The sequence below is a fragment of the Stenella coeruleoalba genome (genome assembly GCF_951394435.1).
Source record: "Stenella coeruleoalba genome assembly, chromosome: 14".
NCBI classification, from domain to species: Eukaryota; Metazoa; Chordata; class Mammalia; order Artiodactyla; family Delphinidae; genus Stenella; species Stenella coeruleoalba.
Window position 1 is genome coordinate 72,381,591 of NC_137160.1, and position 25,161 is coordinate 72,406,751.

Below are 25,161 nucleotides of genomic sequence, written 5' to 3' on the forward strand. Positions count from 1 at the left end.
GGGAAGTCTAGAGTCTATAACATCAGCTGCTTCTTAGCCTTGTTGTCCATCAAAGTTAATTCAAAATGCACATTTATTCACATAGTTAGAAGTTTTATTTCTCCACTCTTTATGACCCCTTAAGATAGTAGTGTGGTTATGGAAGTCTTACTCTCCCAGGCATCCTTGAGGATTTACATGTGTGTGTGAAGGATTATTCATGATTAATTTTGCCCTGAAACTCCTTTTGATTCTTTGAGTTGATTTTCATGAAGATAAAACACGTGCCTGGTCCCACTTCAAGTTAGAGTCTACCTCCTGAAGTGTTTCCAGTCGATCAGCACCAAACCCCTTAGATTAAAAGGTCCTTTGTATGACATACAAGTGGGAGGCAGCGCGAGTGGTTGTGTCTGAGACATTCCCGGGTCCCACAGGCCCTTAGAATGTACCCAGGGAGCCTTTTAATCCTGTTGATTCCATGTAACGTTCAGCATGAGGGAGACGAAGAACTGCTGGGCCTCGGGGCTGACGAGAGGAGACTCGGGCTATCCTCCTGTCCCCTCCAGTTCTGAGCAGCTCCGAGACTGTGGCTCTCCTGGTTGTTTTCCCCACAGAGAATGCCAAGGGTGAGACCTTGGAGCTGTTCCAGTCCGTCCACGGGTGGCTGATGGTGCTCTACGAGCGGGACTGCCGGCGGCGCTTCGCCCCCGAGGACCACTGGCTGCGCAAGTGAGCTCGGGGTGGGAAGGGGGTTTACGGAGGCTGGAGTCCCTCTGTCTTGCCGCTGGGACCATTGTGGCCTGTTGCTCAGCACTTAAGTTTTAGGGCAGAGAGGACTTGGTCCGTCTTCTTCATCTTGTCCTTTCATCTGCATATGTCCCTATAAAGCACCTGTCAGGACAGGTCACCTCACAGTTGCTTCTGTTAGGACACAGTACGCTGAAGATGATTAGAGCTCAGTGTTGGCAGCCAGAGCTCGCATTGAGCAGATGTTTCACACGCAAACTGGAAAGAAAAGTTCTTTCAGCTGAACTAAGCAACAGGTTATGATCATTAAATGGCAGTTTTTATGAGCAGAATTAGCGGGATAAAAACCACAGCTAGGTTTGTTGGGGGGTTGGGTACGGAAATCCTCTTGCAACAACTAAACATAAGATCATGTCTGCCTTTTTTTAATCAATGACAGATCAACTCTTATGTAACTATTGAAGTTGTGGCACTAGAATAGAGATTAGCAGACTTTTTCTGTAAAGGGCCAGACAGTAGATATTTCAGGCTTTGCAAACCAGACAGTGTCTGTTGCACCTCCTCAACTCTGCCATTGTAGTGCGAAAGCAGCTAGAGACAGTACCTAATGAATGGGTATGACTGTTCCATTAAAATTTTATTTACAAAAATGGGCGGCAGGCTGGATTTGACCCATAGGCTGTAGCTGGCCAGCCCTGCACTAGAGGATGGTTTTCTTGTTCTTTATCCCAAATCCATGTCTTTGTTTTTAAGGGATCTCAAACCTAGCGTGCTCTTCCAGGAACTTGACAAGGACAGAAAACGGGCTCAGCTGATCCTGCAGTACATCCCGCACGTCATTCCTCACAAAAACGTGAGTTGCACTCAGAGCTGGGGTCCTCCCACCAAGTTCCTGACTGTCCATTTTTGTTATCGCGATTATTAGAAATGAATAAAAACGATCATTCAGTAAACACAGATGCTGACTGGCTCCTATGCTGTTGCAGCTGTTATGCCAGGTGCTGGGGGTGCAGAGATTGAAGACAGTGTGAACTGTCCATTTGGCTAGTGTGGGGTGGATGCTATGGGGATGGATGCCGTGGGCACCCAGGGCAGGGGCTCAGGAGAAGACTCCACAGGTAGTCGGACTGTGCTTGCGGGCCCAAGGTGAGAGAGAATGTGGTGCCAAGCGAGAGCCGGGTGGAGTCAAGAAATGAAGCTGAGGAGGTTCGTAGAAGCTGGAGCAGGAAGGGCCTCATAACCCAAGGGTGGGAGCGTGGATTTTGTCCAGAGCCATTGGAGAGTTTTTAGCTGTGGAGGCACCTGGTCAGAACTCTGCTTTAGAAAATTCCTTCTGGCTGTCGCCTGAAGGACTGGCGAGAGGCAGGTGTCATGGCCAACTGGCCTGAACTCGGGTGGGCCCACGGGAGTAGAAAGACAATGACATCAAGAGATTCTGAAGGAGGTAGCACCTCCAGGCCTTGAAGAACGATGGCACTCTGGGGGAAGGAGAGGAGGAATTCGGAGCATGCTCAGGTTTCTGACTTGGGGGCCTGGCTGCTCGAGAGGGCCATTCCCAGAGGTGGGGGCACAGGCAGGAGCGGGACTGGGAAGAGCCGGGAGCAGGCGACGTGTCTGTGGCTCCTCGAGGGTCTGGAGTACAGGAGAAAGGACGGGGCTGGAGGTGGACTCGACATGCGGACGGCTTGCGACCTCCTCAGTGCATTCATGCATGAGGCTGAGGTGGTCAGGGAGCCAGCGGGAGCGAGCAGACCGGGGACGGAGGCCAGAGCCCTGCACGGAGAGAGGAGTGATCAGAGGAAGGAAGAAAACCGGGGTGTGTGGCATACAGAGCCATGGGGCGTGAGAGCCTTGGGAAGGGCCAGGTGCTGCGGCAGGGGCTCCCGGGAGATGAGGGGCATCCCTGGTGTGTCGTGAGCGCTCCAGAAATGTCTGCTCCTTCGGGGGGAGGCTCCTTAGAACCCACAGGTGCCCTTTCCTTTCTCTCCTGACTTACTTAGTCCTCCTCACTGTTCTCTGGTATTGTCTTGACCTTGATGTCATACTTGTGGCTGCCCTTCTTTACTTCCCCTCAAGCAGCGGTTCACAAACATGTGGCCGTTTAAATTCTTACTGCGCCTGAGAGCAGAGCCTCTCAGAAGGCTTAGACAGAACTAAGCCTCTCATGGAGATGACTTAGTCGCGCGCCCTCTATGCGTGAGCCCCTTCAGCGGCATCCCTGCCCCTGCCTCAGATAGAGGATGCGCAGCTTTGCAAAGCAGGCCATTGCATGGCTTCTGTCTTCCCAGTGGTGGAACATCCTTCCTTGTCTTACACAATCTACTTCCCTGTAACTTCTACCCTTTGGTCCTTGAACAGCCACTAAAAGTGGATGGTGTCATCTTCTGCGGTTTGCTTTCTGGGTGGTCTGTTTTCCAAGGGTGGTGCCCTTCCCTTCTCCAGCCAGTCCTCATTTGAAGTGGGTTCCAGCCCTACACCTCGTGGGTCTAGTCCAGGTTGGTGGAATCTGACTTAAAGTGCGGCTCCTCGCCCTGTTCCTGGGTGTCTGACTTCAGCCCTGGCCCACAGCGTCTGCTCTGGAATCTCCACTCTGTGTGTCTGCAGTTAACAAACGGTGCGCTGGGGCACCCCGGTTGCTACAGGATATTTTAATTTTTTGAGGGAAACACAGTGAAATCTGTTGGGCACCGTGTGAAGTACTTGCTTGAGATCACAGCGTCAGCGTTAAATTCTGCTCCATTCTTCTTGATGATGTCCTATTTGCTAAGCTGGGTTTTAAAAAAATGAAATTAAAATATTTTAAATTTCAATTTATGCGTGTTTTTTAAATACAGCTACTAAGTTCTTAGGACATAAACACTTATTAAGTTGTTAGGACTTAACTGTCTACTAAATGGAACTGTTAGGTATTTCTTTTGACCTAAGATTGCAGTAAGAAATATTACTGAGCCGTTAGGGGTGCTGAGAACAGGAAAGTCTGGGAAGCTCTGGGTTTAGCTGACCTGACTTAAGAGTCCAGGCTGTATGGTAATCCTCACCAAGGGCGGGGTGGGGGGCGCTTAAGATCTACGTCATGAAGATTATGAGCCATTCGTCCTTGGCTCATAAATCTATTGCCTCCCTTGGGAAAATAGGGCCCTTCTTCATCTTCTGGCCCCTGTCCTGCTCCTGTGATGGCACCAGCAGGCCTGGGATAGTGTCTGAGGCTTGGCGTGTTTTCTGTGTCTCGGGATTCCCCTCTCTCTTCACAGCGTGTGTGCTGTTCTCTTCCGGTGACGTTCTTACTGGGGCATACAGGGGGTGAAAGCCTCTCTCCAGGCCTGCGTTGTCTCTCTCATCTGTTACTGTTATGCCATCTGCCCTAGACACCGAACCTCTCCCTCATTCTTGATCCCACCTGAGTGGGTGGCTTATAGTGCCTTTATTGCTTTCCTTAATATTTTTAAAAGTCTCAGCTCTGCCTGGTTCACACATGCAGCACTTCATCCTCTGCACTCTCTTATGTTGCTTTTACATGTTTACGTGCAGTTCATCTCCTGACTGGTACTTAAGGCCTCCCTCCCTCCCTCTCCCTCTCCCTCTCCCTCTCCCTCTCCCTCTCTCTCTCCCTCTCTCTCTCTCTCTCTCTCTCTCTCTCTCTCTCTCTCTCTCTCTCTCTCTCTCTCTCTCTCGCTTTGGCCTAGAAGGCCTAGGGCCACGTGTGGTGGGTAGGGGTGGGTAGTGTGGTGGTGTGTGCATGGGCCCTGGTCCCCCGTGCACCAGCTGTGTGACCTTGCATGACAGTTTCCTCATCTGCAAAGTGGGATGATGATCCTTACTTAGATGTCCACTGTGCTCACTGAGGTCTCCTAGCCCCTTGAGAGCTGGTGAAAGTTACCCCAAACCTTCTTCCCTGCCCCACAGAAATCCAGAGCCCCATCCAGTCTTTCTGCAATTCATGGGAGGCCAGCAATCTTGTGGTCACCTCTGTAGTTCTGCCTCTGTGTCCGCTGTCTCTGCTGCATATAGTATTAACCTTGACAGGAGGCTTATCTTCTGCCTCAAGTTCCACAAGACAGCACCCCTTGTTCAGCTGATCGTGCTAAAGACTTGGGGGTCACGGGAAGCAGTCATGCCACATGGCCCCCCGTGAGTTAAATACCTGTGCTTGTCTCCAGCTCCCCAGCACAGAAGGCAGAGGCGAGAGTCCCCGGCATGTGCATCTCCAGCCACCCTCGCTGTCCTCAGCCCGCGCTCTCCCTTCCGCGTTGCCAAGGAGCCCCGAGAGCTTTTGCTGTTTTTCAGGGCACTTCAGTCCTAGTTTCTAGACTTGTAAACCAGCCACATGGCACCCCTTCACTGACTAGTGCCTCCACTGAGCACATCCCCATCTCAGGAGGTTGTCAGCAGTGGCTTTTGCTGTCACCTTATTTACTTCAGGGAGCTAATAGAATGATCAAATGAAAATGCAGTAGCCTCCCCTCATGTATAGTTAGCTCTTATTACTACTGTTATTACTAGTGGCTGTTACTACTTGTTACTACTGCTATTACTAGTGGCTGTTACTACTTGTTACTACTGTTATTACTAGTGGCTGTTATTTTTTGTATTTAACAATGCTCTTGACTTTGGGGAGATTTCCGTTTTTCAGAAAAACAGCTGAGGTTGGAGTTATTCGTTCATTCCGCTGACATGATTTGAGTGCTATTACAGGATGGGGCCAAAGGTCAATGCTCTCCTAAAGGAGCCTGTCAGAATCTTGAGAATGCAAGAGGGTTCTATTTAAATGATACTTGAGAAATATTACTGGTGGGACTGCGATGTGCTTGAGGAGACAGAGGAGGCAGGTAGAAAGGTCAGGGACCTTTATACTGTAGGGTCATTTACACATTTCTGACAGCAAAATATATATATCTTTGAAATGTTTCTGTGTTTTAAATTCATGCTATTGATTTCCTCTAAAGCAGGCACGGCTATATAAAGCACCCTCTGTAATGCGTGCTGCCGCAAGGTTTTTACGGTGGATTATTGACTGAACAAGGAGAATGATTTTTCTCCCAGACTGTTCTTAGCTGGGCTCTGGCTGCAGCCAGACCACTCATTCTGGAACCTTTCCCCTTGGCATGTATTCAGCTATATTTCTAATTCCCAAGAGCATTTGGGGGGAAGTTTACTGTGCTCACAAAACACTTCTAACCTGTAGCACACATCAAAGCATCCCATTCTGGGAGCCTCTCACGTGCTTACATTTCATTAATTTTGTACAGTGTGTTTTAGGGGATCCTCAGTTGTTGACCCCTTTATCGGTCTCACCTTTGCTCATTTCAGAGAGTTCTCCTGTTCCGAAACATGGTGACCAAGGAGAAGGAGAGACTGGGGCTTGTGGAAACCAGCTCTGCCTCCCCTCATGTCACTCACATTACCATCCGCCGGTCCCGGATGTTGGAGGTGAGAAGCCTGTTGCAAAGTGCGCTCTGTAAACCGTAGGGTTTCTAGTGGGTGACCTGTTGCCTCTGAACTGTTCTTATCACTCCTTGATCTAATGACACTGAAGCCAGGGCTGTGGGTGCAGGAAGGGCCTGTTTGTCCTGCCAGCTGCTCTGAGCACTGCTTGATTAAACACGCCCTCAGTTCTGGAGACCCCAGCGCAGCATTTCCCTCCCTTTACCCCACGAGGTGAGAGTGGCCAACACTCTGTGCCTCTGAAATGAGGACAGACACGCTTAGACCTGTGCAGACTCTGTCTGTCCTGGCAGGTGCTTTGCCCAGCCGCCCAGCTGTGAGTGTGGAGGCTGGAGTGCGGGTGTTAATTACTGAGCCATCCTGGGAAATACATCGATCACAGAGCTACACGTTCTTTTTGGACATAAACTTAGGAGCTGCACGTGAAGTGGCCCACCTATGCCAAACCCAGCATCCAGGGTTCCTCCCATGCAGCGACTTTGTGTGACTTTGAAATAGGTGCCTGTCCTCAGGACACTGTCCTCCGTATGTCAGGAAGTTGTCGTGATATGTTGATTTTGCTGGAACAAGACCCTGAACATTGTCATAATAAATGCACGCACCTGCAGCGTCTGCATCGTGCCTGCCACGCGCTCCTCCGGCACTGGGCAGCGTATGTGCGCGTATGGTGATTGAGTCCCGTGTCCCCATTCCCAGGAGCGGCTTGGCTTCGTTGATATGCCCATGCTTGCTCTCTTGCCTTTCATCACACTCCAGCCACAGTTCCTCATCGGCATGTTCTGCAGCGTAGAACAGTCAGGGGATCCCGGACAGCCCGGGGCCGCATCGCCAGCCACCAGCAAACGGCATTGGCAGCAGCCCTTCCTCCGCACACGTTTTCATTTCTGCCTCGGGGCATTTGTGCTGTGTTTGTCGCTCCTGGAGAACTTGTTTAAGTTCTCTGACCACTGGTGATTGACACTGAAAGCTGCCGGGGAAAGGCAGCAGGTGGTGAACAGATGATTTTGACATTCTCAAAACTAAGGATAAGAACTATAAGTGCCCCCAGGGGCCCTGCCAGTCATGGAGATGAGTAGTGCTCGCTGACAGTGTCTCGGCACGGAGCGTTTTGTTTGCATGCTAAATGAATAGAAATATTCTCCACTTCCACTGCTTGCTCCCGTTTTTCTTGAAGCACAGCCCTTGGACTGACCTCACAAGTGAGTTGATAAATGACAACTGACAACCAGCCTCAGTGTTGGGGCTGGTGGAGAGCACATGCCTCTAAAAGAGGCCACCTGAGTATTGCCTTGTGGAGATTTGGGCTCTATAATGCTCCGGCTTGTTAAGAAAGGACCAAAATTTAGGGTTTTGTGTGAAATCCACAGATCCTTTGTGTTGTGAACTAGTCAGGTTTTGTAAAGTACCTGGAAGGTCAGATAACACCTGTCTGCCTATCAAATTCAACCTGCTGGCCACCAGTTTGCAACCTCTGCTTTGACTCAAAGGAAAAAAGGCCCAGCTGTGTTGTAGGAACTCACTTCGCCAGCACTTCCTTTGTTGGACCCAGATGCACCTTTCCTGTCTCTTAAACTCCTCCATCCCACCGTCCGTCATACCCACTCCCATGTGGCCAGCACAACGGGGAGTCTGGGTGGTGGAAACTGTGGTGTCTCCTGAGAGTGACAGAATCCCCGACACCCTCCTCAAGTGTCACTGGGAGATTTACCAGACACCCGCTTACCCTGGGCCAGCTTGTTTAAACACATCCCTCAGGGACGTCAAAGGAGGGATTTCTGTCTTAGATTTTAGGCAAAGTCCATTTTCCTCTTTACGTTCCATTGGGATAGATCCTGTCATGAAATTGATCACTGGTGTTCGTACTGAATTAGGAAGGAGAGAGGGTCATTGATTCAGTTACCCCAGTTCTCACGATTCAGTGGTTTGGGTATCAGAACTTGAGAGCCCAGTCGCCTTTGCTTGATTAGGACACAAGGGGGCATCAAAAAGCCGATGTTTGACCCATGATATCCTGGGCCTTTATTCTGTCCCCTTGTTTATGGTTTGTACTGAAGGTGAGGCTTGTGTATTAGGCTTCCAGGTGATGGTCCAAAGTCCTGCAGGAAGGCCTCTCCTCACAGGGGTGAACGGGGGCCAGAACACCAGCACTGCAGAACTAGAAGGAGCTGTGGACACACCCTTGCTCATCCCTTTCCCCTCACCCCGTCAAAGGCAGGACTGAGGCCAGAGGAATTCAAGGTCACTCAGGTGTCAGTGACAGAGCTGGGCCTGGAAGCCAGTTCTCCCATTCCCCTTCAGTGTTCTGTGCATCCGCTCTTTGAGATGCAGAAAAGAAGAGGAACGCCCAGTCCCCCTTTCACCTTCCCCTGGGGCACAGATATAGAATTCTCCAGAGAGGGCAGTGGGGTGCAATAGGAAGTATGTCAGAGGAGGTGGGCAGCAAATTCCTCTCTACAGTGTTTCAAGGGGAGGCTAAAGTGGGGCTGACCCAGCAAAACTGAGATTTGAGTCCAGCAAACATTCCTGGAGCACCTGCCATGAGTTTGACCACTTGCTAAGAGCTTTCACATGGACCATCTCGTTTAATCTGCATGACTCTGACACACCTCCTAACACATGCTAAGGTTAGGGAGCCATCATTTTAAAGCAGAATGGAGGAAGTCCTGCAGGCAGGGGCATGTTAGAATTCGCTCCCCGTCCCCACTCAGTGCCAAGATAATTACCTTACATTTAGGCAGAATGGTTGAAATGCTGCAGCAGCTGCCTGGTGACTCCCTGTTTTTCTCTCCTTTTTGTCTAACTTAATGATTTTCATATTTCATGTGCATAAAAAAGTACTTTTCAGGATTGTGCATTCAAAACCGTGCTCTTATTCCTTCAGGTGACTTAGGGGACTTCAGAGGTAGTTTGTTCCCTGCTCACTAACTTTGGAACCTAACTCCTAAATAAGAAGGGTAGCCACCATGGCACAGGCCTTTGCATCAGTAGGTGAGCACAAGGAAAACACGACCAGCAGGAAGGCAGCAAGCGTTCCCCAAAACGGGTCTTGCCATACTGGCCTCATTTGCTTTGTGACAAGGAGCCAGACTGGCAGGTGAGTGGGTGCTGTGGAGATGGCCTGTCTGATGTCAGCAGAGCATCTGAGAGCACTGCACTTGTGCCTGAGGGGAGGAACGTGGGGTGGCCACAGTAGGACATGGCAGCTGATGTGTAACCTGTTCTGTGACAGTATCTGAAGACATCGGTTTGACCCTGGTTATGGGGCCTCTCAGGCTGGGCCAGAGTACTCCCCCCTGGGCCCTGTCGTGTTCTAAGCATGGTTTTTTATAATCACTGCTCTGAAATGAAAGCCTAAGCAGCTTGCCCGTCAGCACCCACCTGCCAGGAATACATTTGAGGACAGGCTCTGGAGCCAGGAAGGCCTCGACAGATCAGAATCAAGAGATAGACCGTGCACGATGATTTAGCAGGAGAGCTCCAGAGTCATGTCCTAGCTTTCTGGACAGCGAGACATACCCAGTGGCTGCGTGTCTCAAGGGAGCTGACCGCAAGCCGGAGGTGCTGAGGCCTCTCTTCCCACCGCTTCTGCCCTCCTCCAGGCCCAGCGGCACTCCTGGCACCCATCTCCCTGCTCCCTGACATCCCTCTGCTTTGCTTCCAACAGAAAAATCTTCCTAAGACAGAAAGCCAGCCATGTGAATCTCTGCCTAAACTCTTCTGTGGCTCCCCAGCGCCCTCAGGATATAACCTGAATTTTCCAGCATGACTCACAGCCTTTCATGATCTGGGGAAAGGTACCAGGAGTTGAGTGGTGGGGGGCTCCTCTGATTTTTCATCTTACAGCTTTCGTCTTGTCTCAGCGTCTTCCGTCCTGTCTGATGACCGAGAGCTTGTCGTGACTCATCTTGTCTGATCTCTCCATCTCCTTGCTCTGCATCCTCCTGAGGGCAGCCTCCCCTTGCCAAAGAGTGGTAAAGTCACATCCCCAGAATGAGTTTTTCTTTTAACAGGCTGTCGTCTAGAAGCAGGTGAAAACTGCTGGCTCTCGTCATGCACCCGTGCGTCCTGACACATTTAGTAATTACACTGGGAATGCTTCCCACAGAGGAGAGGGAGCTTTGAGGAGGGAGCCCTGAATTATGCAGAGGGCCTTGGCTTCCTAATGGGCGGTAATTCTGCCCTTGGCAGGACGGCTACGAGCAACTTCGGCAGCTCTCCCAGCACGCCATGAAGGGCGTCATCCGCGTGAAGTTTGTCAATGACCTCGGGGTGGACGAGGCAGGGATTGATCAAGACGGTGTTTTCAAGGAGTTCTTAGAAGAGATCATCAAGAGGGTGTTTGACCCAGCGCTCAACCTGTTCAAGGTATTTAAAGGGCACGAGAGCGTGGTTGACGGCAGCCAGATTCGAGGTGACAGATGAGAAGTGAAGGCCTTGCTTGTTGCAAGGCATTTAACTTCCCTGTCCCTACCCATCCTTTTGCCTTGCAGACGACCAGTGGGGACGAGAGACTCTACCCTTCGCCCACGTCCTACATTCATGAGAATTACCTGCAGCTGTTTGAGTTTGTGGGCAAGATGCTGGGGAAAGCTGTGTATGAGGTAGGCACGTTAAGAACCAGTGAACAGGAATGGAAAATAAAATGTTCTAAGTACTGTGGGCTTCGTATACATGTAAGTGATCAGGTACATAGTGGCAACTGCCTGTCACAAGGATAAAGGTGAGGAGAGAGGGACGGGAACCAGTACCAACCGTGTTCTTGTCAGTGAAGCGGGGATAGTAGAGCTACGTTATTGGGTTGCTGCAGGTGGTAAATGAGGTAATACAGGTAAACATCTCCCACGGTGGCTGGCAGCTGGTCACGGGGGAAGTCGGAGCTGCCATCCTCACTGTTATTAGGAGGAAGGGTGTCTGAGCTTCTGCTCCCGGTGTCATGGGGCCGGGGTGGTGTGGCCTTCTGCAGGCTCTGGGCGAGCCCTCCCAGCTCCTGGTCCCTCTCCCCTGAGAGCCCACCAACTGGCAGGACTGCTTCCAGGTGGCGCTTTACCCCCTGCCCTGAGGATCCTGCTCCCCAGGAAGGAAGTAACGCTCCAGCTTCAGCTCATCAGCAGCCTGTCCCTGTGGCCTCACAGTGGACTCCAGAGCCACAGGAGACCAGTCCCTCCCCAGCCTGCCTCACCCCCAGCGGCCGCCACCTGAGCAGTGCTCGTGTCACACCCATCACAAAGCCCAGGGAGGCCAGGATGCCTTCTAGAGGCAAAGAAGCTATAGCGGGCCAGGCTGAGAGAGGAGGTCATGTGGGGTGAACATACTCTCTAGTCCATCATTCTCTCTGCGTAAACAGCCCCGGTCCACGGCCTCAGCCCTTGCTGTGATGATGTCAGGTGCCCCATGTGAGTCCAAGCACCCTCCAGGCCTCCTCCTGCCCTGGACTGGTTGGGTGGCCTGGGCTCATTCTCTGTGCTTCTGTTTCCACATCTGCAAAATGGAGACAATTTCTCAGTTGATTCCTCTTTTTTACAAACAAAACAAAACGAAAAAAAACAAAAAAAAAAAACCATGAGGCCCTGCCTGGGCATATGCCGTGTTTTTCCTTTGAGCGTGTAGCTGTGATGAGACCCAGGAGAGGCTGGGCCAGCTGAAAAACACCACTTCCTCGCTTTGTAAATGTCCTCCCCCACTTCCTGGGCCTAATCTCCGTCTCCTCCCTCTCTGGCAATAAGGACCTCCTGGGTCCTGATGAGGAGTGGCCTGTGTTAACTCACTTCACACTCGTCCTCAGGACAGGCCCGTTGTGGGGTTTGATTGGCTCTCCCTTCTCAGTCTCTCCAGCCCGCACACCTCTCTCCACCCAGTACAGTCTGTCTGAAGTTCCTGGCGTTGTGCAAGGGCTTCCGGGCTGTGTCCCTGCCTCCAGGCCACTCCCCACAGGAAGTACCCGTGCGGAGAGCCCTCCCAGGGCTCCCTGCTGCCCTCTGGATAGAAACCAGACTCCAGGAGGCTTATGAGCTCTTCCTGATCTGCCCTGTTTGCCTCCCTGGCCTTCTCGCTCACCCCCTCCTTCACACCCCGTGCTGGGGCCAGACAGACCTGTGTTCCAGCCCTGGAGGGCACCTGTGCGCCTTGTACTAAAGGCCTCCTGCCCAGCTATCCCTTCCTCCTGGAAACTTGCCCCACCTTGTTCGTTTAACCCTTAAAACTGAGGCTCTTCTGGTCCCCGTTTACAGATGATAAAGCCAATGCCCCGTGGTCTAGCAGCAGCGGAGCTGAGGTGCGATCCCTGAGCTGTGCCGCTGCAAAGCCTGGGCCCTTAACCACTATGTGGTAATGTCCCCAGGAGGCGCTCGACTGTGTTTAGGTGGTAGGGATGTATCGCTCTCCAGATTGAAAATTTAGGAAGTCTAGAGATGTCATTGGCGCCCTCGGAGCCCCATCTGCAGCCCGAGCCGCCCTGGATGAGATCACTGAGACGGGCTGCTGGGCAGCAGGTGGCAGCTCCTGTCTCCTCTCTGGCAGGGAATTGTGGTGGACGTGCCCTTTGCATCCTTCTTCCTGAGCCAGCTGCTCGGGCACCACCACAGTGTCTTCTACAGCTCTGTGGATGAACTGCCTTCTCTGGATTCCGAGTTCTATAAAAACCTCACTTCCATTAAGGTCAGTGTGGAAGGCGGCATGGCTTAGCTGAGTGCCGGTGTGAACTCAGCCAAGTGACGCCCCGTGGGGTTCAGCTCTACCCCGTCGTCGTGGGGTGGAGTGGGATTTCCTGCTGTGGTGAAGTGGCACACTCCTTAGCCACTGCAGGGCCTCGTGTCCCTGCCTGAGCACTTCCTCCCGGGACTGATGCTCACAGCCTCCTTCCTCCAGGTGACGAGTGGCCTTTTCCTTTGTTTCAAGTTGTACGGCAGCCACAGTGGTAGCTGCCCAAGCCGATGTCATGGGCGGGGAGTGTTAAAACCTTCAAGGATGTAGCACTCCTTGGCCCCTACATTGTCCCTTTCTCTGTTGCTTTAGCGGTACGATGGGGACATTGCTGACTTGGGCCTGACGCTGTCATATGATGAGGATGTCATGGGTCAGGTAGGTGGGCCACTGGCTGAACCTTGTTCCCCCTCCCCACTTTGGCTTCCTAAGACCTGCCCTAGTCTGGGTGTTTTCCGCAGGAGACCCACAGACTGGGGCTGTGTCTGTCTGTCTGTCCACCCTTCTCCTCTGCCTCCCCAGCCCCTTTGCCACCCTGCCAGGAGGGAGGGCGCTCCCCTCCCCTTCCCAGCTGACCTGGCCTTGGCCTGCTCGCCACCCAGAGAGCTCCCACCGAGACCCTGCTCTGCTTCCAGGGCACTTTGGGGTCATTTCTGATGGAAGCTGTGACTCCTACTTTGTACACTGCCTTTCATTACCATGGTGAGGATTAGCTGTTCCAGAGGATCATGACTGAGACATGGGGAAGGAACCACCTGACAGGGTGTGCCTCTAACAGAGCCCTGTCCTTGCTCCTCCTCGGCATGGAGAGCAGAGCCGGGAAAAAAGACCCTTGAAGTCGTGGCAGCAGAGGGGCTTCCCCCGGACTTTCTCTGTCCTGATTTCCCTTGCAGGGCTCCCAGTCCCTCCATTTGCATCCCCGGACCCCTGCATGAGCCCCAGTGTGCATGTGGTGTTAGGGCCGCTCTGGAGCTCGTAGTACAGGGCCGACTTCCCAGGGCCTCAGCGAGGTCACTCTGTCTCCCTGAGCCACACTTTCCTTATCTCAACAAATACCATTTGCCGAATTAGTCCTTGCTGGGACCAGTGTCACCAGACGCCCTCTAGACCACACGCCCTGTCCTCCTCCTGAAGAACCACTGAGCACGCTGGCACGTCAGGGCCCTAAGAAGCCCATGAGAAAGAAACCTGCTGTGGTTGTGTTAACCTCAACCTTCCCCAGCTCATTTGGTCACAGAACTCCTCTTTCAGGGAGGGCACACCACCTCACAGAGAGATTCTCCAGATGGTGGTGCACAGATCAGGAGTTCCCTGCAACCTATTGTGGGAAACACCTGGCTGGGCATTCCTAAGGGCCATCCAGCTTTAACATCCTGCGGCGTCAGCCCCGAGATGTTGATAGCAGTGGGACTAGAGGGCACCGTTACTCCTTTCCAGGTCTCTAGAGTTACAGTATATTATGTTAGGAGAATTTCTATTAAAATTAGCTTTGAAATGATGCATTCTTTGATTTTTAGGCGACCACAGGACTTCTTGAAGTTGAGGAAAGCAGTTGATTCTATAGCGTTTTTGAATCTTTAATCAGAGACTTTAATCTTTAATTTTGAGACTTCTTCCCGACATTCTTAATTTTCTGTCCTGACTATAAAAATAATGCAAACTTCTAACCAAAAATTCAGCTACAATAAAAGCATAAAGGTGAAAGTGGAAACCACCTATAGTGCTGGTGCCTGGAGAGGGCCACTGTTAACATGTGGCCTGAGCCTTTTTAGGTTTTTTCTCCCTGGGCACATATATAATTTTTTGCATACCTTGACTGCTGTTATATAATCTGCTCTTTCCCCCCCACCTTTTCAAGAAATATACTTTTTCATCATATTTTTTAATAGCGCCACTGTATTCCAAGGTATGGTTGTACCAGCATTTATTTATCTGTCCTCCTGTGCTCTTCGTTGCTAACACGTTCCCCTCCACAACACCCCGGGGCCTTAATACACACGTTTGTACGAGGATCAGATGGGAAGGAACCTGTCATATTGATCATGCAGGGCCGGCTTGTTGATATTTAAGCCCTGGCTTTTTGTGAAAATGATTGTTCCCAAACATGTCTCATCTTCCTCTGTTGTTATTATGGATGTCGGCATCAGGCCCTTCCATCTTCAGGAAGCTTTATTTTCTCATTAGAATTCTCTTGAGTAATTGTTCCCCTTCCTCTCCCCCAGCTTGTTTGCCATGAACTGATTCCTGGAGGGAAGACCATTCCTGTTACAAATGAAAACAAGTGAGTATGGCAATTAGATTTTTAAGGTCACCACTTGAAAAGACTTCATTCTGGCTCTCTGGGCTTACTTTGAGAATTTATTAAGATAAATTGAAGTAGAAAGAGGCCATAAACATCATAATGGAATTTACTGGTTACAGTTCATAGGCCGAAATCGTATTAAATTCGATTTGCAAAATAAGAATTGACAATTTATATTTGCAGTAGCACTTCTAAGGTCAGAGGCACCCAGGCTGTGGTGTTCCTAGAAATTTAATGACGGTTCTAGATGCAGACAGATGGGTTCTGAGCCGGTCGGGCACGAAGTCCTGAACCCAGAGGGCACGGAGGTGGAAAGACTCCTTGGAGGGGCTGATCATTTTAGAATGAGGGTGTGTGGCAGTTGTATAAAACACTGTTCTTGAGAAGACGCAGTGATGACGTCAGATGCAGCAGGCAGGTCCTTGGACGTGGGGAGACCCTGAGGCCCAGCAGCTCTTGTCACAGATAACAGGCTTTTAGGAATCTGTCATCAATGGTCCCTCAAAGCAAAGCCCCTGCATGCATGTCTCCACCCAGCCCTGCACTCACCTAGTTAAACGGCAGGACCCGGCTCAAGGGGTAGATATTGGCCCTTTTGTCAGTCTGTCAATCTCCTGCCACTAGGCTCAGCTGAGCATCTGAACTGTTAATCTGAGCATCACTCTCTTCAGTGACAAGCGAGAGCTTAGTCCTACCCGGTGAGTCATTTGGATCAGATGCACCTCACAGCCCAGTGTCCCCAAGCATCGTGTCCCTCTCGGGTCGGATCAGTCAGTCCACGCACTCGGGGAGCTTTTATTTAGACTGTCAGAATAGTCGGGAGAGCAGACCCAATTCTCATCATGATTGAAATACACCCATTTTGACTCTTGGCCACGGGGCCTTAGAGTGACAGAAAGTACAGGGGCCACAGGGTGGGTGGAAGCTGCCTGGGGGTGTCAGAGAGCAGGGTGGGCCCTGAGCCTGCCCACCGTGTGCCTGTAATCATCCCTTCAGAGGATTTCACATGAGAATGCATGTAAAGTACCTTCCAGGATGTCTGGCTCAAAGGAGGCCCTTAATAAATGAGAGCAGTGATCTCACCACCATCAGATATGTTACCCTCGGATGGGCCCTGTTTTGCCAGGCATGGCACGGGGACGATGGTAGGAGCCGTATGTACAGCAGCCAGTGGAGGTGGGTTGATACAGCCTGGGTTGGAGTGAGGTTTCTGTCCTGCCTGGAAACCTACGTGGAAAGTCATTTCACTAACTCTTACGTGTTCTTAGCATAAAACCCCAGTGTAAGGGCAAGGACGTTCAGTCCTGCAGACTCTTAACAGACATCACCAGGACCTGCTCCTGCAGAGATACTTGAGCTTGCACTTCCTGGGTGTTCGATGGGAAAGTCTCCGAGGCTCCCTCCCTCTTTTGGTAAAATGGAACAGTATTAGTCACCTGCTTCAACGAGTACATGAAAGAAATAGCAGTGATAGAAAAAAATCATATTTAAGTATATGAGTGTGCAAGCTTGCCACTGGAAGCTTTTTTTAAATAGGCATATTTTCCAGGTCAGTAACTCAGATCTGAGCATCGTGGGGTAAAACAGATTTATTTGGACTGTACTAATTTGGAATTTTGAGAGTTGCACCTGGGCTGGGCTCACATTCTTTCATCTGAATAAATGGTTTGCTAAGAAATCAGCAATGCTGGCAAGCCTGTGAAAAGGGATTTCACCTGGGCAGAAGCATTGCACTGTGCTGTGCAGCTGCAGATGAACTGCTTGTGTCGGTGAAAGCAGACCTGGAAGACCGGCTGCTGGGAACCGTTGTTAGTGCTCCAACTTCCTCATTAAGCCTAATCGTCAGCCAGCTGCGTGTGGTTAAAACTTTGCGCAGCCTTACCTTCTCATGGCCTAGACTCCTTGTCCAGTCTAGCAAGGTTTTGGTTGAAGTTTCAACATGAAACAGTTTTTCTCTGGAGGACTGAACAGTATCTTAATTGGTTTATGTCCAAAAGGATGAAGTTAAATAAAAGTCCCTTTGTCCAAAGAAGGGCCCTCTCCTTAGCTGGAGATGCCTCACTTTGATTCTTGACAGTGAGGTTACCCCAACGTCTGACCCACTGGCTTTCCCGAGGAGTGCATGAGGTGACGCCCTTGACACTAACGCTTTCACAGTGGCACACCGTGGGCCGTTCAGGAGGGCTGTCATCCTCATCGCCGTTGTTCTGGTGAAGTGCTCTGGTGCTATTTGTGTTTTTGTAAAATGGTTCAGAACCGACTGGACTCATCTTTCAGCGCGTCAGCAACTGCCCACCCTGTCCTGTTAATTTCCGTTGTTTTCCCTTGTTGGCAACAGAATTAGCTACATCCATCTGATGGCCCACTTTCGAATGCACACTCAAATCAAGAACCAGACAGCTGCCCTCATTAGTGGATTCCGTTCCATCATCAAACCTGAGTGGACCCGGATGTTCTCGACCCCTGAGCTACAGCGACTCATCTCCGGGGACAATGCTGAGATCGATCTGGAAGATTTAAAGTAAGGAGTGAGTGCAGGGGCAAGGTTGAAATTCTTAGGCCTCCAAGAAAGCAAGCTGCTCCTTTTTTGGGTTCCTTTTGGAGAGTTTTCAGGGTCCTGTCTCCAGATGGACTCCTCTTCCCTGATCTCTGGGTGAGTTGCTTTGGAAGAAAAGCTCAAGCCCTTGTCTGCCTGGAGACTGAGAAGCAGAAGCAGAGCTTGAGGCCCGTGGGGCTCTCCAAAGTCCTAGGGAACAGTGGTGCAGGGTCTCCTGTCAGCTTCTGCTGGGAAACAACAGGGCCTACAATGCAACGCTCCACCCACTGAGCTTCCGGAACCTGGGGTTACTAAGGCACGAACTTCTGGCTTAACAGAAGTTTGTCGTCACCCAGGCTGGCCAGAGTTTGCTGTGCCGCTTGTCTAAATTCCATGCCTGCCTTTGTCTGTAAGCGCCCATCAGAATGTGTGGTTGAGCCCTTGTCTGCATTGTTTTCAGGAAGCACACAGTGTACTACGGTGGTTTCCATGGAAGTCACAGGGTCATTATCTGGCTCTGGGATATCCTGGCCTCTGACTTCACGCCCGACGAGAGAGCCATGTTTCTGAAGGTATTTCATATGTTATCTATACGTGCAGGGGGCCAATTCCAGAAGTTGATTCTCAAGAGAACCAGTTTTTCCAACAGGGCCTCTTGTAGGCATAACAATCTCTGCCAACCTGTTGAGCTGCTTACCCCCCTCTCCTAGAAAGAGGAAAGCCGGTCTCTCCTAACCACGTGGTCGGTGCCCCTCACAGCAGGCATATTTATGTCTCTGGGTGGCCTGTCACCACACCTGCAGTTCCTTGCCCTGTGCCTGCCCTTTTCTGTGGCTGCAGACAGCCCCAGAGCCAGGGGGAAGCCACAGAACTGTTGTACAGGAGAGAATGTGACTGTACTTTCTTTAAATATAGTGATAGCAGAGCCCCAAGGTTCTCCCTGCCCTCCAATCCTCCTCCTGTCCCAGGAGACTGACCACCCCTCCCTCCCTGGACCAGCTCTGGCTGGCAGCGGGCAGCAGGCCTGATCAGCCTGAACTGGGAGGGGCATAGACTCACCTGCGTCTGTTTCCTCACCCTTCAAACGGGTCGAGTCACACAGCACCTGTGGTATGATTAGCTGAGCTCGGGTTCACAGAGGACACAGCACGGTGTGGAAATGCTTCTAAGTAGGATCCACTGCTGCGTTCTTTATGGTGGAAAATACAGGATATTAGGATAGTAATATATCTTGTCAATACTTCTTGTAAAAACCGTTTCTGAAGCATGACACATAAACTTTTTGGATCGTCTCAGGAATCTCACTACCATTCATGACATTGTTTAAATGGTAATATTTATTTTAAGACCTAAACACTCAGCCTGACACAGAGTTTTGAAGCACAGCTTGGTGTTGTAAGTAGCAGGTCCCTAGATCCCCTGGAGAAGGGAGAGCGTTGGGCTAATGTTGAACTAAAGAAAGCAAACGGTTTCTTAGGATTTCCCTGTGCAGGTTAAGCACTTGGATTTCCAGGTGGGTAGATGCCTCTGTCCAGGCAGGACTAGTCATTTTGGGAAATGACACAGGAGCTACCATCTGGAAAATGCAAGGAATTCCAAGAGTGTAGCAAGGAAGTGAGACTGGCTGCCCACAGGCCCCATTTGGGGCATCCAGTACCTTGGTCTGCCTTCAGCCCCGCTGGCTCCTGAGGCCTGGTTTTTGTTAGCGTGCTGAGAGGAGATTAGGAACCAAGCTCACAGGGGCTGCCCGGCAACCCAGCAGGCCCGCGTGCACATCCTCTGCGTGGCGAAGAAGCCAAGCGGCAAGGCAGGTGCAGAGCGAGCACTCACGCTTGGTGGTGTGCTGCGTGCCCCTGGCCTCGGCCCTCAGCTCAGGCCTCCCCCTGACACGCTTAGCGGGCCCCCCGGCTCCTCCCTCTCCGGTGCTCTTGTCGAGTGGTCTCTCCCTGAGGGCGGCGTCAGCCAGGCCCACTCTGACTCCCGGCCCTGCTTCGTGTTGCAGTTTGTGACCAGCTGCTCCAGGCCCCCGCTCCTGGGATTTGCCTACCTCAAGCCTCCCTTCTCCATCCGCTGTGTGGAAGTGTCGGATGATCAGGTACCGCTGCTGGGGAAGAGCCGGCCCCTCTTGGTGAGGTCTGCTGCACCTACCGGGTGGGGCGCTTGCCCAGTCGTATCCACAGGGCGGGCAGCCAGCCTCCTTGGCCGGGTGAGGAGGTGTCGCGGTTCTCGGGCCAGGAGCACAGGTGGGCCACTTTGGGGCCTCAGCTCTCCTGGAGGTCCCTTCCTCGTTACTCCCTCAGGGAAGAATACCTGCGGGGCATTTTTCGTAGCTGCTGGTACAGGTCTGAGCAGCAGTGTGGGAGAGGGGTTGGAACGTGGGCTCAGGAATTGGACAAGCGCAGGCTTCAACTCCTCCACCTGCCGGCTGTGCACACCTGGGTACGCGGCCTCGTTCCCTCCTCTGCAGAGGGAGAGTGGACGCCCTAGGGGTTATCATGTTCTGTGTGCCACAAGTCTGACCCACAGTGGGTGCTCAGATGGTAGCCGTTGTTATAAGTTTCTCATCCCCACAAAAACCCAGTGGCCTCTGAGTGTAGCTGCCTTCCACGATGCCACCGCCCTCACGCTGATCCCTCCTCTTAGGTGACACTAGACGACCCTCAGCCACCTTACTTAAGGAAGGCTGCCCCAAGTTACGGTCTGTCGCAGGCCACAGCGCTGGCAAGGTCAGGAAGGAGTTTGTTACCATAACGTTTTTACAGTGTTCCGGCTCTTTGCACATTGGTTTACCGATGGTTAGCAGTTAAACCAGAGGTCCTGTTTCCAACTGCTGCTTCATGCAGGCTTCCGCCGTGCAGGACCCCAGGAGCCAGGCTTGCTTCTGTGCACCCACCTCTCCAGGCTGGTTGTCCTCCGCAGGGGGCCGGTCCAGCCCTCTCCCCAGGCGCCCCCCAACCTGAGGCTGTGGGATGTGCTTGCAGGACACTGGCGACACCCTGGGCAGCGTCCTGCGTGGCTTCTTTACCATCCGCAAGCGGGAGCCAGGTGGCCGCCTGCCCACCTCCTCCACCTGCTTCAACCTGCTCAAGCTGCCCAACTACAGCAAGAAGAGCGTCCTGCGGGAGAAGCTGCGCTACGCCATCAGCATGAACACGGGCTTCGAGCTCTCCTAGCTCCCAGCCAGCCTCAGCCCCAAGAGGCGGCGTTCCCCTGGGAGCACGACTGACGCGCCAGGGCACGGTGGCCCCCAGACCCTCTCTATAGCCATAAGACGTCCCCTGTGGCCTCAAGAACTTTGGATGCACGTGACAAAGCTACCCAGCACTCTCCAGGTGACACTAACAGGAAGGGGGTGTTGAAAATAAACCTCCAGATTCCGCCAGCATTGGTCCTTCTTTCCTACTTTACAGCGGCCTGAAGCCGAGGCCTGTGATGGCAGTGGGGCTTCTCTTTTTGTTAATTTGGTCTTTTCGTGAGTTTCTGTTCCTTAACTTTCTGAGCGAGCCATGCATGAACAAGTCCCAGGAACACCAAGGCTCCGGAGTGGTTTTCAGGGCGTGGGCCTGAATGCATGAAGCCGACCTAACGTGAGATGCGTCCCTTCAGTTTCTGAAAACTCTTTACTCAGGTAAGGCCTCGCCAAGCCTCTATGCACCCTGCAGAGTCTCAGCCTCCGTCCCGTCCGCAGCAGCCTCTCTCCAGATAGCCAGGCCCACCTGCCCCCGGGCAGCAGAGGTGCCTGCCGGTGAGACCACGGAGCACTGGAAGCTCAGGGTGCTGCTCCCACCTCAGAGCCACGAGTTCCACTCGGCGGCGGTCCTCTGCCCATTCTCACCTCAGATGCTCCGGGTCCTCAGCAGCCGGGCTGCCAGGGAGCCCCTCCTGGCTTGCTCCCGTCTTGGGCACTCACGTTGGCATCCCGGGTTTGGGAGAAAAAACCCGTCGTTCCTTAAGAGCAGCTCCGTTTCCAGAAGGCGCTAGCTGTTTCTCGAAGCCTGCTGATGCCTGGGGAGGGCGGCTGCCTTTCCCCTGCTTGTTGGCCACACTTGTCGTCTAGTGAGGAACAAGCACCAGCTGAAGGTACCTGTCCCATCTGGGCAGTGGCTTTACTCTGTAGATTGTAAAAGTCCCAAGAAACTTGGGTCTTGTTTCCCGTCCTTCCTCAGCACTGGGAACCCGGGAGCCCTTTGCACTGACGGAGGCTCATGAGGCTGAGGAGACTTGCGGGCCCTCCGGGTTTTTTGGTTTGGGGTTTTTCACTTTGTTTTCTCTTCCAACCCATTGCACTCTTCTGCCGTCATTCTTCACCTTTATCACGAGAACTGTACTCTAGATCCAGGGAACTGAGGCAGAAGCCATGTTATTGTTCTGTGTGGACAGCCACCCACCTCGCCCACGTCACCACACTCCCGGTGCATCCCCACCAGCCAGATTGAAGCCAGACTAGAGGCCAGGAGCCGGCAGAGGACTCACAGCTCTCTTCCACATAGCAAAACACCTTCCAGAAAGAACCTTCATGTTGGTGGCAAAGCGGGCAGGACCTGTCTCCATGGCCTCCGGCAGAGGGTTTCAGCCAGGTGCCGGCATCCTGCCCAGGCTCACGTTTGGCCATGTTAGAGCCCCAGGCTTCTACGAAACAGAGCACGTGTTTTACCTTGATGGGGAGACGGCAAGGAATTTAAAGACAGATAGGAATTTATTACTCTTATTAAGATTTGTCAGTAATCTCCAATTCTGTGGACTTGCCACTATCTTTAAACACTTGATTCCTTGGGAAATTCCTTTTAAATGTGCGTGTTGTGCTCTGGGCAGGTGGGTACATTTATGCTGGTGCCTAAAAGATTGTCACCCTGCACTAAGAGGTTTGATTCTTATTTCCTAGGGGTCTGCCAGTGTGGGATGCAGAGAGAGTGGGTTCCTAAGCACCAGCATCGACTTTGTTCTTCTGACGAGGGGGGGTAGTTTGTCATTTCATTTAACTTCAACAGCTGGAAGTATTGCACTATCTGAAACCCTGAGTCTGTGCTTTTCTAGGTGGTGTTCACAGACACCTCGATGGCTCTTGATGGCTCTGAAAAGTTGTGGGGTGGAGCTTGTTTTCATAGATAACTTCGGATTAAAACAACAAAAGCTTTATTAAATTTGTACTCAGCACACAGTGGCTTTGTTCTGCTTTTTATGTCGGGAAGGAGCACTTTGCAACCGAGTGCCTGGAGAGCTCAGGATGGGGCATCTGGGGCTTAAAGGGCGTGCAGGCTTCCACAGCGGGAAGAAGACACAGAGGATGATGCAGCAGACAGCCGAGGCTCACTGCCTCACCAGGGTCAACAGTGCTGGACAGTGTGTCACCTTTCAGGTAAAGCTAAAGCCCCCTTAGGCACCCTGCATGCTCCCCATCCTTCTCACGCATTTCCCAGAGGCAGCCACCACCCTGGATTACATGCCTTCCACGGTAACGTAAAATGGTGACAGGTGTTTATTGAAAAAAATCCAGATAATTCAGAAGTGCTCAAAGTAAGATTTTCCAGCTAATCTGGGTGTATTCGGCTTTCCTCCATTACTGAGGGTCGCATTTGCAGGACACGCCAGCCCTGTCTCTTCCTGTTACACAAGACCAGGTTTACACCCAGCAGAAAGCCCATCTCAACCCTGCCAGTCTTTCCAGCTCCTCCCGTGAGTTCTTGCTGCCTCCCCTGGCCTGGGGGCACCTGAGGATCTGAGCATCAGGAGAGAGGTCTTGAAAGCCTGCCAGTTGGGCCACCTGGGCTCCCAAGAGGAATTCGCATATGCCAGGCTCCCTCCCACAGAGCATTTATATCCTGCAAAGGAAAAACATTCTGCAGAGTCCCCCAAATCCATCAGTGGCCTCCAGTGTGGGACACACCCACCTAAAAAACTAAAGCCTTATGCTGTGATATTTTGGCTTTTAATTACAAGTTAGTACTGCAAACAGAAAGTTTGTCTTTATAACTAGGGAAAACAAGTGGGGTGTTTTCCATTACTATTAAAATGAGGACAATTCAATACACTGATAGAACTTGCAGGTGCCTAAGAATATTTAGGTGGAACGCAGTTGGAGGAACACAGGTCAGCACTGTTTCTGACTCCAGCAAAGCCATCAGCCTATGTTTGTGCTGCTGGTGTAGCCGATACACGCTGCTAACTGTGAGAGGTACAGACAGGCGGGTTGTCTCTAAAGCCTGGCTAACGTGTAGACCCAGGGCCCCCCTTAGGCTGAAGTCTTATTTCCTGGAAATGTCTTAAATTGATAAGAGCTGGTGGAGAACTGTGGAAAGTGTTCATTCTGTGTCTTTTCCAAGAAACAGAGGCACGTGTGCAAACCCGGTCCCTCACTTCCTGCTCTAATTCTTATGGGGCAGCCTGGTTGTGTGCATTTCCGGGAGTCCTGGTGCCACCACGGGGGTGGCCAGAGCTCAGTGGCGTGATGTGCACCCAGCACGAGTCAGCACTCAGATGTCAGCCCTCTTCCTGCCCTTCCTCACCTTTCACGTTGCGAAACCCGGGCTGCCCCCGCACCTGGTCGTCGGGCTCTGGCCAGGCTTCCAGAGTAGTTTCTGGTGCTACCGACAGTCACAGCAGGATGAAGAGAGATGACACGGAGGAGGGTCCTCTGTGATCTCTGTGGAGCTTCTGCAGAGTGGGGAGAAGCACACGCCCTCCTCTGCACTGCCTGCGGCGCAGGGCTGAGCAGGAAAGGACACAAGCAAGAGCACGTCAGCCAGAGGATCCTGGCCCAGGTGTTCCCAGGCTTGTGCCCCCCATCCCCCAACCAACACATGTGCACACAGCCACACTCCCACACAGTGTGACACTTGAGTAACGCTGAGAAGGGGCTGCTCTGAGGCCCAGACGGGATCCACGGTATTCTCCAGCCTTTGGAGCATGGAGTCAGAATGAAGCAGCCTCTCATTATAATCATCGTGATGGTTAACATTTGTTACAAGTGTGTGCTTAACAGGTGGCAGCTGACTCCCGAGTCTGGTGGAGTGCAGCTCTAACTGAGGACGCTAGAGAGAGCAAGGGCTTCGGAGCATCTGGAACTGGGTTCGCGTTCCAGCTCTGCCTCCCGCCAGCTGGGAGGCTGTGGGTGAGGCCCCTCGCTTCCCTGGGCTTCCATTAAGTAGGCGGGTGGCACTCACCGTGCCACGGAGGAGTCGGAGTCAGCGGCCGCAGGACCCCAAGGAGCTGGGCTCCACCATGCTCAGCCCAGCCCCAGGGGTGCAGGTCCTCCTCTGCCCGAGCCCTGGCGGAGCTCTGCGCTTCCCCGCACACTCAGGCCAGGCATCTCCCCAACCCAGGACTCACAGCTGCATTCCCTTTGTGGTTTTCTCAGCTCTTGGAAATTTGGGGGGACTGGGGTGGGTCTGTCAGTTTACAGACCCTACACCTAGAAGCCAGACTGCAGGGATCCCCCCAGCGACAGCAGAAGACACCC

General features: G+C 52.2%; 1 protein-coding gene across 3 annotated transcripts in view; it reads left to right on the forward strand.

Moving 5' to 3' along the window:
* The window catches only part of UBE3B (ubiquitin protein ligase E3B), a 57,512-nt gene extending 34,653 nt beyond the window's left edge, over window positions 1-22,859 (forward strand). For all 3 annotated transcript variants that reach the window (XM_079943390.1, XM_079943388.1, XM_079943389.1), the window contains exons 17-28: window positions 594-708; window positions 1,480-1,579; window positions 6,034-6,153; window positions 10,357-10,533; window positions 10,659-10,769; window positions 12,685-12,822; window positions 13,180-13,245; window positions 15,090-15,148; window positions 17,508-17,690; window positions 18,166-18,277; window positions 19,708-19,800; window positions 20,687-22,859. In XM_079943390.1, the coding sequence (XP_079799516.1) occupies window positions 594-708; window positions 1,480-1,579; window positions 6,034-6,153; window positions 10,357-10,533; window positions 10,659-10,769; window positions 12,685-12,822; window positions 13,180-13,245; window positions 15,090-15,148; window positions 17,508-17,690; window positions 18,166-18,277; window positions 19,708-19,800; window positions 20,687-20,878 (1,466 nt within the window). In that variant the 3' untranslated portion in view covers window positions 20,879-22,859. The remainder of the gene's footprint in view (window positions 1-593; window positions 709-1,479; window positions 1,580-6,033; window positions 6,154-10,356; window positions 10,534-10,658; window positions 10,770-12,684; window positions 12,823-13,179; window positions 13,246-15,089; window positions 15,149-17,507; window positions 17,691-18,165; window positions 18,278-19,707; window positions 19,801-20,686) is intronic.
* Window positions 22,860-25,161: the final 2,302 nt, after the last annotated feature.